Below are 12,636 nucleotides of genomic sequence, written 5' to 3'. Positions count from 1 at the left end.
CACAGAGTGTGCCTTCAAGCCCTGTTTGTGGTCTTGGCAGAAACAGCTAGTTGACCACTGCTAAATGTAACTTTGATCCGATCAATCAGGGCTGTTATGTTCCATTAAGTAACTCATACAGGAAGAAATACTTTTTTTCTGGTAGCTAATAAGTTATGTGTATTAAGCTGTGTATATGTTTCATTGGACAAATGAACTTGATAGTGCCCCAGGCATTTGAACCCAGCTTTTTGTTCTGATGCAAAACAGGGAGTGTAGGTTTACATCACACTTTTTAGCCCTGTGACTGTTAAGTCTGGATTACCCAATGTGCCCTGTTGATAGAATCATAGAATTGTAGAGTCGGAAGGGACCCAGAGGGTCATCTAGTCCAACCCCCTGAAATGCAGGAATCTCAGCTAAAGCATCCATGACAGATGGCCATCTAACCTGTGCGTAAAAAACTCCAAGGAAGGAGAGTCTGTGGAGTGGCTACCCTCCAGTGCAGGAGAAAATGCAGTGAAGGCTACTCTCTAGTGCAGCTTGCTCCATCTTTCATGTGACAGCCCTTTAGATATTTGAAGATGGCTATCATATAACCTTTCAGCCTCCTCTTTTCCAGGCTAAACATACCCAACTCCCTCAACTATCCCTCATAAGGCTTGGTTTCCATACCTTTGATTATCTTGGTCACCTGCCTCTGCACATGTTCCAGCTTGTCAGTGTTCTTAAATTGTGGTGCCCAGAACTGGACACCACAGTATTCCAGGTGTGGTCTGACCAAGGCAGAATAGAACAGTATTACTTCTCTTGATCTGGAATCAGTAGTATGTTGCTGCACCACAATTCCAATAATCCCTGATCATTAACCCTGCTGATTGAGGTTGATGTGAGCTGTATTTCAAGATAACCCAGAGGTCACCGCATTGGCTATCTTGGGTTTATGTGATTTTGGCACATCAGGTCTCTTATTTGTAACCAGTCTCAGAGGGTTCTTGAGAATGAATACAAATGAGAAAAACTGCAAACATAAGCATATTTTCTTGTTGAATTAAGTGAGGTTTAAATTAAAGTAAATGTGTTTTTAAGATAGGAATGACAAATTGCAACACATTTTGCAAATATAAAATGCTGTAGGAATTATTGTTATATGAGCCTTGTGGAATTTGAAGACATTTTTATTTCTCCAGGCCTGTGAAAGGGGATTGATATATTTAGGCACTGTAGTCTTTATAGTTGTCATTTTAATTATTGTATTTTGTGCATGATTTTATTTAATTTCATTTTCTTATGGCATCTTGGGCATTCTTTGAGGAGAACAGCAAGATATATTTTGATAAAACCAATAAAAGTGAAGCTTCAGTTTACCGCTATCTCTCAGGAAGACTGCAGATGTTACTGTTCATTTAGTACATTCCTCTGGTGAGAGGCAGTAAATGTGAGTTTAAGGCTCACTCCTAATCACACTCTGGATAGACTGTCCCATTCTAAAATTTTATTGCTTTTTAGTGGTATGGTAAAATTAGTTTGGATTTTCATACTGTATCATTGATTTCTGTCATTTTATGACAACGAAAGATAAAAATCTAATGATTAACATATTTTAGTTGGTAAATAAATACTGGGGCACACATTGCACTCCAAAGCTAAATGTGTAGGGTATAATGGATTGTGTGGTTACTGCATAGAAACTTAGCTAACTTTTCATTTTGCCTTATGGTCTTATCAGAGAGATTTTATTACTACAGTTTATATCTCCTTTTTCCCAAGATGCTCAAGAACCCTCTTTTATTCTTACAGCAAACCTGTGAGGTAGGTTAGGCTGATAAACTAATGAGCTTCATTGCTGGGTATGGATTTGAACCTTGGTCTCTCGGGTCCTAATCCAATACTAACCGTTGCACCACCCTGTCTCTCATAACTGTGCCCAGGCTTTATTATTATTATTATTATTATTATTATTATTATTATTATTAAATATTTTCTTGATTTACAAAAGCGTGTGCAATGTCTCTCATATATTTCCCCCCCCTCCCATGTAACATTTTTACAAGTCAGTTTCATTTGTTGAGACATTGGGAAGAAAAGGGGGAAAGAGGTAGAGGTGGGAAAGATGAGTGAGGGTGGGGTCGGGTGGCGATGTTTCTATTTTACTTACTATATGTAGGGTTTGGTGTCAGCCTTGCTTGTGCAGGTTCTTTGCTGTTCACTTGTGTTCCTTTGGTGGTGAGAGAGGTTGGGGTTGGCCTAGGGTGTGGTTGTGCCCAGGCTTTTGTCTGAATTACTGACATTTGGGGGTGAGGGCAAAAGGACTGCCAGTTATGTCCTGGCAGCTGACTGTCAGATACAGCCTGCTAAATCTTGCACGCTGATAAACCTTGCATGTTCAACTTTTAAAAGTTTTGGTCTGCATTTTATCTTTTGGAAAAAAAGCAGCGATGGTAAAAACTTTGTTTTAAATGAAAACTAAAATCTGTGACTTGTGGGAAAGACTTGTGGGTCTGTAGAGATACATTGGGTTGTATCCAACATTAGTCATACTCAGACCTATTGAAATCAAGTTTCAGTGGGCCTTCATGAGTATGACTAATGTTGGATATCACCCATTGATTTCAGTGGGTCTAATTTCAAATAATTACAGTAAACAGCTCTTCATGATAGTTTGTTCTGAATCTTTGATTGTTCTCTACTTATCTTCAAACTGATTCCAGAGTCCAAACAGACTGAAACTGTTTGAAATAACATTTTGCAGACTCATGAACCTGATGGGAAAAAGAGAAGAGTTGTTAGAAACCAAGAACATGCGGACAAATGTTCAAAACTTCTGCAGAGTAGAAGAAAAGAAGAGGTCAATAGAGTGAGTACTCTCAACACTGGTAAGTTTTCAGTAAAGTGGCTGGTTATAATTAAAATCAAGAATTAAAGGTAAAGGACCCCTGACCGTTAAGTCCAGTCGCAGACGACTCTGGGGTTGTGGCGATCATCTCGTTTTACAGGCCGAGGAAGCCGGCGTTTGTCTGCAGACAGTTTTTCCGGGTCATGTGGCCAGCATGACTAAGCCGCTTCTGGCACAACAACACTGAAACAGAGCAGTGCACGGAAACGCCATTTACCTTCCCGCTGGAGCGGTATCTATCTCCTTGCACTTTTTAAAGCGTGCTTTTGAACTGCTAGGTTGTAAAGCTACAGCAAGAACAGCCTCAGATACATATTTGAGGCAGAGAGCTGAGGGATGGAGAGCATGACTGCCTCCATCCCAAGCAGAAAAGGAGAGTGGAGGGGGACAGGAAATAAGCCTTACTTTCTCCCTCTTTGCAGAAGGGGGCATACAGAGCCTGCTCTAGTAATTTAGAACTCTCTGATCCCTAACCCATTCACATGCTAACTAGCATTGTTAGGTTTACTGCAAATCCCCCACAATAGGAACATATGAAGCAGTCTGTCACAGTCCAATGACTGGTTCATCTTCCTCATTATTTTCTATTCTAATTGGTCATTACTTTCCAGGGTTTCGGACTGGAGAATTTCCCAGCCCTTACCCAAAGATGCTGGGAATTGAACCTGGAACCTTATGCATGCAAAACATGTTTTCTACCACCGAGCTACATGTACTGAGTCTGAGACCTTCTCCTGACCTGCCTATGCATAGATGTGAAGGGGGGAAATTGTGACTATGATAGACTCTTTTGTTGTTGTTTAGTCGTTTAGTCGTGTCCGACTCTTCGTGACCCCATGGACCAGAGCACGCCAGGCTCTTTAGTTAGCTGATAAAACCCATAATGCATTATATTTAGTACTTATAACTCATTAATATTAACAACAGTATATTGTATTAGAAGCATTGTTATTTCAGTTACTAATAACGAATGTAGTACCATCAGTATGTATAGCACAAGAGGACAGGTCCTTGTCCCGAGAGAACTTACAACCTGAAATTTGACATAGAGGAAGCAGAATGGAAAGGGAAGTAAAGGGAGGCATAGGCATGTAAGCAATATGAGCTGATTTCACCTGCACATGCTTAGGGTTAGTAACATTCTTATGTGGGTTTTGATGAGGTATTTGAACAAAAGACTACATAGATGTTATCAGGCAGTTCCAAGCAGTGGTGATAGAGCCGAGGACCTTGGACGATGGAGGGTGGTGGAACTAGAGAACTAAAGATCACAGGCAGGAGTGAGAGAAAGGATAACACAGAGGACATTGAAAGTTAGGGCAAGAAGCTTTTGCTAGATCTGGCAGCAGACAGAAAGCCAGCGTAGATATATAAGGAGTGATGTCATGTGCAGAGTGACTGGAGGGCTGATTGCCTTTGCTGAGTGGGGCAGAGGAATAATAGAATCATAGAATTGTAGAGTTGGAAAGGACCCAGAGGGTCATCTAGTCCAACCTTCTCCAATGCAGGAAGGGCCATATTCTTGCAGTGTTATAAAGGACCATGTATTTGCAATGCTGTAAAGGGAGAAGTGATGCAACTTGACTTCAGAGTGAATATGGAGAACAAATGAGAGAGAGGAGCCATAGACCAGTGTTTCCCAACTGGTGTTCCGCGGCACACTAGTGTGCCGCGAGACGTTGCCTGGTGTGCCGTGGGAGGGAGGCGGGTGAGTCGGGCGGCGAGAGGCGGGCCGGCGGCGGCGAGGAGAGGCCGCCCAGCGCAGGGCTCTCGCCGTCTGCCTGCCTGGCTGCCTGCGTGGCGCTGACATCACGGGGCTGTAACGTGCCCCACATAGGCACACGCGGGGCGGCGAGCGAGCTCCCTCCCACATCCCATCGCCGCTCGCTTCGGCCGGCCTACTGGGCTGTCACAGGCGGAAGGCCTGCGCATGCGCAAGGTTTTCGCACCTTCGGGATTCCCTTCACGCCTTCCTCCTCCCGGGTCCTTGAGAGCGCGGGAAGCGGCAGCGCGAGACCGGCGTTGAGCCTGGTAGGTATTGCGCTTGCCAAGGCAGTCATTTGGGAAATGAAAACTTGCAAAGCAAGCAACCAGTTCAATCTGAAGTACGTGTATGCTTAATATCCTGTATCTGAAACCTGTTCTGCCCCCTCCCCCACACTTGGTGCCATTTTCATCTACACATGCAGCAGAGTAAGTTGACCCAGAATAGTACCAATTCAGATGGCAGATGGGAGAATGACAGTGCTGAATGCTTTCCCATGTAGAACAGTCCCTGCAAATAAAAACCTAGCATATTTGGAAGAGGGATGCTAGCCTAACCATTACCTTCTATGCTGTTACTATTTTTTTATTTTTATTTTTTACATAAGTAAAAAGTGACCTTTCCCCATCTGGCATGGTGGTGTGCCTCGAGATTTTTTTCATGAAACAAGTGTGCCTTTGCCCAAAAAAGGTTGGGAAACACTGCCATAGACAATGCCGTCCTGTGTGCCTTTTAAACATGATGGTAACACTGTCCTTGGATAAGGAAAACTTATGTGGGGAAGAAAGCTTAGGAGGGAAAATAAGATATTTGACCTTGGGCATGTTGAGTTTGAGGTGAAAATCTTTTGTTTGTTTATTTGTTTGTTTATATTTGCTGACAAAGGAGAGCCAAACAAATCTACCAGTTCCCAAATATGTTCAGAAACCTTAGATAAACTGCGAAAGTTCTCTTTCAATTTGGAGCGTCCAAGAAAAAGAATTCATTCGGAGACTCTTCATGGAAGTCACTCTGTGGATTTAAGCAAGTACCAACATTCTATGGTTGGAAACAATTGTATAAATGGCTCTCAACATTCTCACGACATTAACAAGGCAAGTAGTCCCCACCCTGCTCCACAGTACTTTTACATTCAGTTATTAAAAATATGTTACTTACGTGTTTCTTCATGGATTAGGCCACCAGCCCTTCCAAATGCAAGCAGCGGTGAATACTGGCAGCATAATATTTCTAAATCCGGAGACAGGCTGTTCTGTGTTTCAAGTTAGAGGTCAGCAGAAAATGTTGAATGGGATGACTGTGGTTACAGTACAGAGGAGTCAGTAAGAGAGAGAGAGTTTTGTTTCAACATTCACTCACTTGATCTCAAATTGCTTTTAAGTTCTCCATTTAAAAATATGGGTATGATGCATTAATAAGGAAAATTGCTGATAAAAAACCTGTGTGTGTGATTTTACATTGACTTTACAGTTAATTGATTCTATGGCTGATGGTTCGCTAGAGAAGACAATGAGCTGAAAGCCAGTTATTAATGAAGACATTTTAAAGTACATAGCTAGTGGAAAGATAACACCCTTGTATATTTATCATAATTTAGTAATGTGCCAAAAAATATTATTATGAGTCAAATAATTGTTAATCCTAAAGGTATGTGATGATTTCCAAATTCAGTTTATGTGGTTATTAATCCTTCTTGATAGTGGCAGAGTTTTCTTGAAAACTAAGCAAAGGGTAGGCAACCTTTTTCAACCCAGGGGCCACATTTCCTATTGGACAACCTTCTGAGGTCCACATGCCAGTTATGCAAGGGCATAATAGAGCCAGATAGAAGCATTTAAAGAAATTGCAGAATATGACTGGTGAGGCAAATAGCCTAGGGAGAAGGGGTGTAGCCTAGGGAGAATTGTGAGGACCAGACAGAGGGACCTACAAAGCCACATTCAGGTTCTGGGCCTAAAGTTTTCCACCCCTAGATTAAGCCATTAGTTTTCCAGATTTTATAGATTCAGATTGGTAATGTATCAGTTCATGACTAGTTTTTCTTCCGCTCCTTTATAGGAACATCTAACAGACTCTGGGTTGTGTTTAAATATTTTTTACTTGCAACAAACCCATTAAAATTAATAAACATGGCTAACTTAAGTCTATGAATTTCAGTGGGTCTGTTCTGAATAAAAGTTTAAACCCTTTATGTTGCAATATTTTCACTACACATCTGAAAAATTGCATATTCTATGTAAAAAACGATTTATGGCACCAGCTTTCATAAACTGGAAAAAGAGTTTTTTTGATATACCAGCAAAGATACAATATGCAAACAAGGAAGCTGGTAAAAATGTGTTGTGGGCTAGAACATTTTGTTGAAGTATTTTGGGAATTCATCTTACTGCCTTGTCAAACTTTCTGTTTCTGATTTCATGTTGGAGCCAGACTTGCCACCTTATCACTGATTTATGGGCTGGGAAGGAAGGAAGTTTTAAAGTTAAAATGTTGGATTGGAATTCAAACTTGGGTGGAATTCTAGATTCACTTATTATTTCTTGCTGGAAAATGTGACATCTAATGAAGTGAATCATACTGTTTTTACTAACTGTGTAATTGTGTTTTTCTTCATTCTTGTTTGATCTCTTCTGCTCACAGGAAGAAATGTGTCTAGATAAAAGCCAGTTTTCTTCCTCTGATATGAGTTTGGAAAACACTCAATATGCAACTGATACTACTCTTAAAAAAAGAAGCAAAAGTGTGTATACACCCCTTGAGCTCCAGTTCCTAGAAATTAAAAATCAGTATAAGGATGCTATTTTGTGTGTTGAGTGTGGTTACAAGTACAGATTTTTTGGAGAAGATGCAGAGGTAAAGGACTTCTATCAGCCACATTGTTTTACGGTTACACACTGTTGCTATTAACATATTGTGCATGATCTCTGTAAAATATATGCAGAAGGTGCAATGTGAAGTCAAAAATCACCCAAACATACTTAAACCTAAGTAGGAACAGCCATACAAATCTGTTGGAAGAGGTGTGACCACAGCGATTGCATGTGGATTTCAGGGGCCTGGAGGAACTCTGCTGTGCCTAATGCCATGTAAAAGGCTATTTATTGAACAGTATGTCTGTAGCCCAGATCTTTGCAAGTTAGAATGCTGATACTTCTGCATAATCTTGTAGTAAAAAAATAATAATCACAATATTTGCCTAGAACAGAATTTACAAATCATTAAAACTGATTTGAAATTTAGCATGTGTTTGCCTCCTTTGAGCTCATATCGCTTGATAAAATTTAATATTGTTAATAGCTAGTACAGTGGTGCCCCGCAAGACGAATGCCTCGCAAGATGAAAAACTCGCTAGACGAAAGGGTTTTTCAGTTTTGCGTTGCTTCGCTAGACGAATTTCCCTATGGGCTTGCTTCGCAAGACGAAAACGTCTTGCGCTTTTTTCTTAAAGCTGCTTGAAGAGGCGCAGTTGCGACGGACAAAACGAAAAACATCGCAAGATGAAAAGACTCGCGGAATGAATTATTTTCGTCTTGCGAGGCACCACTGTAATATGTTAACCAGGTCACATTTTTCTTTCTGTTTTTGGGAGACTTTAAAAAAATATGTTGACTTCTATTAATTTTATGGGTAGCTGCTCATTAAATGCTAAATAGACACAAGTTCAGTGGTAACTGTAGGCTGTCATAATAAATTGCTAATAATTGCCGTGTTTTATAGATTGCAGCTAAGGAGCTGAACATCTTTTGCCATAAAAATCACAACCTTATGACTGCCAGCATACCAACTCACAGATTATTTGTTCATGTTCGGCGTCTCGTAGCAAAGGGTTATAAGGTTTGGCTCTATAATAAGTTATCTAACGCTTTATTTTTATCTGAGCTTATGTTTCACAGCTATATAATTTCACTTTATTAGTAGAAAAGAAAAAATAGTTTCCAAAATAATTCTCTTCACCTACTCCAGTATTTTCTTTTTTTCTTTTCTTTTCTTCTTTTCTTTGTTTGTTTATTTGTACCTGGGAGTCACAATTAGGCTGAACCAAAGCTGCATGCCTAGTTTTATGTGTGCTCTTGAAAACATCAGTATGTGCCTCTCATTTTCATTGATTTTTTAATTTCTGAACCTATGGTTGTTTGGGGCCCTTTTGTTCTCTTGCTGTTTTTGCTTTTAACATTTTTCACGGTTATGTCCTTGGTCTTGTTTGCCCTTACTTCTGTTTAATTTGATTGGCTGTAACAATCAGTGCCACATGTTTATGGATGTCTGTGGCATCTTCACATAAGGTTTCCAGACAGCTCTGGGGGATTTTCTGGCAGCTATGACTTGCACTACTGTCAAAGCTCTAGCCAACCTCTGCAACATCCAGATAGCTAGGGCTGTTGACACAATTGCGTCTGAGTGGCCTCTCCATCTTTGTGGAGCATGCTTGGCTTTATTAAGGCAAGGAAACAAGCTGAGAGACAGCTTGAAAGGCTTTATTTTTGTTAAATAAATCCTGACATGTGTAATATGTCATGTGTCGTTATTCACCTGAGGTTTATTTACCTAATTTTAAGATCTGCTAAGGAACAGATGATTGTTATTATGTCCTGATACAAAAAACCACAGAATTCAAAGAAGGTGTACGCTCTTTTTCTCATCACTGTATGTGAGTTTCAGTAACTAGTTCAACTACATGATATGTCCTGATTTTGGAAGGCACGTTAAAATTAAAGAATAATTTGTTCAGCTGTATAATTGTGGTGTTTTAGTAGTCTTTTCATATATTCTTACTTTATTCCTCTTTTGATCTTTCTGCATTGAATGGTGAACTGTTATGTTGAAAAGAGAATGAATCATTGTTCCTTCACTTAAATATGTCATATGTCTTTGTATATTGCATTTCCATACCCATCCATAATGTAACAAAGTTAAAATTTGATGCTTATTTTACTTTCATATTATTTGTTTTGTTTTTCGTGCAGGTAGGAGTTATAAAACAAATGGAAACAGCTGCTTTGAAGGCTGTTGGAGAAAACAGAAGCTCTCTCTTTAGCCGACAACTAACTGCACTGTATACTAAATCTACAATTCTTGGAGAAGATATCCTTGTATTTCATAAATCAGGTTGCAATCCAGTACTCACTTACCTGGGAAATAAGGCCCATTGAACTTAATGAAACTTGCTTTCTAGTAGACATGTATAGAATTGTGCAGTAATTCTAATACTCCCTTGGCAGTAGACAATTGGTTCTATATTAATGTGCACACTCTTTCTCTCTCTTTGTGCCCAAGGTTTCTTGAGTGTTCTCAAATGGCATTGCATTCAATCCACAGTGACATACATTATATAGCTCTGTGATGTGGCCACTTTTGTAATACATTATTTATCCATCTCAAAAAGACTGTCATAAAACTAGAGTTGGATAACTAAAACTATCAAAGGGGGTGGTTTGAAGTGTTTGTGAAAAGGTTAAAACGTTTGGACCTCTTCAGTTTAGAAAAAAGACAACCAGAGGATAGATGTTTATAAAGCAAATTGTGTGGATAGATAGGTTTTCTCTCTAGAACTTTTAGAATTCAGGATAACCCAATGACCCTTATTGAAGTGAAAGCCATGGGCCTACAATTTTAAACTTTCTTACCTGGGAGTAACCCACATTTAATTCAGTAGGTCTTACATGGTTAGGCTTGCACTGCTAGGCATGCTTAGAGTAGACCCACTGAAATCAGTGGGTCCCATTAACTTAAGTCCCATTAATGTTAGTGGGTATGCTGTAAGCATGACTATGCCTGGCTTCAATCCAAAAACATGCTTCACACAGTGGACTAACTGAGCTGTAACAATCTTTATCCAATGTAGTGTGATTTATTATTTTAATTGCTTTATCTAAAAACGAGGTAGAGAACTAGTTTTCCTTAAGATTTTTTTAAATGTGAATCCTCTGCGGATGTTCGACAATGCTATGGAAGCTGAAGAAATATCTGATGTCTGTGATAATTATCTTCTGTGTGTGTCTGAAAGCAAAGACAGTTTAAGAAATAAGAGCCAGGAAAATGTTGTCATAGGCATAGTGGTAAGTAACCTTGAATATTTTCTGTAGCCTTTTATCCTCTTTGAGATGCATGGGTTTCTACTTTAATAGCAGTTCACCTCCATATGTGTAAATAAGTATTTAGTTTTTATTATCTTTACATTTTTTAGGCGGCTCAGCCTACTACAGGAGAAGTTATTTATGACAGTTTTCAAGATTCTGTAGGCCGTATAGAGTTGGAAAGTCTAATTTTACGCCTGCAGCCTGTTGAGATTATTCTTCCTGCAGATGTGTCAGATCAAACTGAAAAACTTATCAATACTGTGACTTCTGTAAGGTACGCTTCTATGTAACAGATACATTTGATATTTTTATTTGGACACTGGTACCAGGCCTTGTGCTAGACCAAGGCAACAATGGGAAGAAAAACTGAACTGGAAGCCTTGGACAAGTGAAAATATACTAAGTTAAAAATAAATGGAAATGATTTTGTCTTGTCTTCAATGGCAAACTGCAGCTGCTGTAGCAGTTGGGTTCACTGTAGTCATTGTCCAAATAATCTTTTATTAAGTTTTCCTTTTTTCCCTTTGTTACAATCAAATCAAATCAAATCATGTCATCACATACATCTTTGCTCAAACTGAGCATCGACTTCCCCTCCCACTCCCTGCCTTCCATAGATATTCACATTCATCTTAGCATTTTTATATTCTCCTATTTACCTTCTTTCTGTGCTTAAAAAAAATTTAACTGATATTTGCAAACAGGTGTCAAGTCTTAACCTTACAAAATATTTTAAGTCAGTCCTGCAAACGTTTTCAAATGTTTACAATGTTCCTTCATATATTGTAAAAATTTACTCCAGTCCTTTTCAAACAGTTCGTCACGCTGGTTTCAGATTTACCCCGTCAGCTTCACCAGTTCTGCTTATTCAATCATCTTAGTCTGCTATTCTTCCAATGTTGGAAGTTCCTGCTGCTTCCATTTCTGGGCTAAAAGTGTTCTCGCCGCAGTGGTAGCATACATAAATATGTTTATGTCTTTTGGGGGAATTTTTTCTCCTGTTATACCCAGTAAGAAAGCTTCTGGTTTTTTGCTAAAAGTATTTTAAAAAACCTTTTTCAATTCATTATATATCATATCCCAGTAGGCTTTGGTCTTAGTACATGTCCACCACATATGAAAGAAATTCCCTTCCTTCTCCTTGCATTTCCAACATACCTTATCTTGAGTTGGGCTCACTGTAGTCAAGCGACAGCAATGGGTTTGGGGTTCCACAGGATCTTGGGCTGGCTCAGCCCCCCCTTCCCCTCCCAGAATGCCATGTATTGGAGTTTCTGCAAGCTTCTGCTTGTGCCATTGGGTGCTACTTCAATCAGCCCAGGTGGAAAGGGAGCTCAAGGCTGAAAAAGTGATCATTCTGTGAGTACAGGTCAGCAGAGTTGTTTTGGACTCAGCAGAAGGAAACTTCCATCCCATCCAACGCCCACCAAGTGTGAAGGATTGGGTGCATCAGTGGTTGCCTTAATCTTATTCATGGTTGCATCCTTTAGTTCAGAAGCTGTCGTTTGTGTCTAATTCTCGGTGGTTTGGAAGTGGGTTTGTGAAGCACAAAAATAATCCGCCTATTCTTTAGTGATAATGCTGTCTTATTTTCATGTTATATGTATATTATTTGCATACTGGTAACCTCTAGCAATTGAATTACAAATTATTTTCTTCATAGGCTAAATGTGCTATAATTCAGTTCAGAGTCTTTTTGTTGTTTGGTATTTATTTTACATCTTTCTTAATAGTAATAATGTGTGTTCCTTATTAATACTGATGCTTGATACTTTACAATGATTTCTTTCTGTCATCCATCTGGATCACTAAATGAAGTGGGCTTAGGACTGCAGCACTTGGTGATGGAAGTAGAATGACTTTTTATGCTTATGAAGTATATTATTGGAAGATGCATTAAAGCATGTGTGCGCCTGAAT

At 39.4% G+C, this 12,636-nt stretch overlaps 1 protein-coding gene across 2 annotated transcripts in view; it reads left to right on the top strand.

Annotated features, from left to right (window-relative positions):
- MSH3 (mutS homolog 3) overlaps window positions 1-12,636 on the top strand; it is a 63,345-nt gene that overhangs the window by 858 nt on the left and 49,851 nt on the right. Inside the window, exons 2-9 of one of the 2 annotated variants that reach the window (XM_083465187.1) lie at window positions 1,750-1,791; window positions 2,732-2,855; window positions 5,526-5,734; window positions 7,281-7,493; window positions 8,358-8,474; window positions 9,605-9,724; window positions 10,556-10,696; window positions 10,825-10,991. In XM_083465187.1, the coding sequence (XP_083321313.1) occupies window positions 1,750-1,791; window positions 2,732-2,855; window positions 5,526-5,734; window positions 7,281-7,493; window positions 8,358-8,474; window positions 9,605-9,724; window positions 10,556-10,696; window positions 10,825-10,991 (1,133 nt within the window). Of the gene's footprint in view, window positions 1-1,749; window positions 1,792-2,731; window positions 2,856-5,525; window positions 5,739-7,280; window positions 7,494-8,357; window positions 8,475-9,604; window positions 9,725-10,555; window positions 10,697-10,824; window positions 10,992-12,636 lie in introns of both variants that reach the window. The other variant, XM_083465188.1, reaches the window with a different exon arrangement.

Source organism: Podarcis liolepis (assembly GCF_965112155.1).
Source record: "Podarcis liolepis genome assembly, chromosome: 11".
NCBI classification, from domain to species: Eukaryota; Metazoa; Chordata; class Lepidosauria; order Squamata; family Lacertidae; genus Podarcis; species Podarcis liolepis.
The sequence above is the reverse complement of the archived record's forward strand: the minus strand, read 5'-3'. Positions and strand labels throughout refer to the sequence as shown.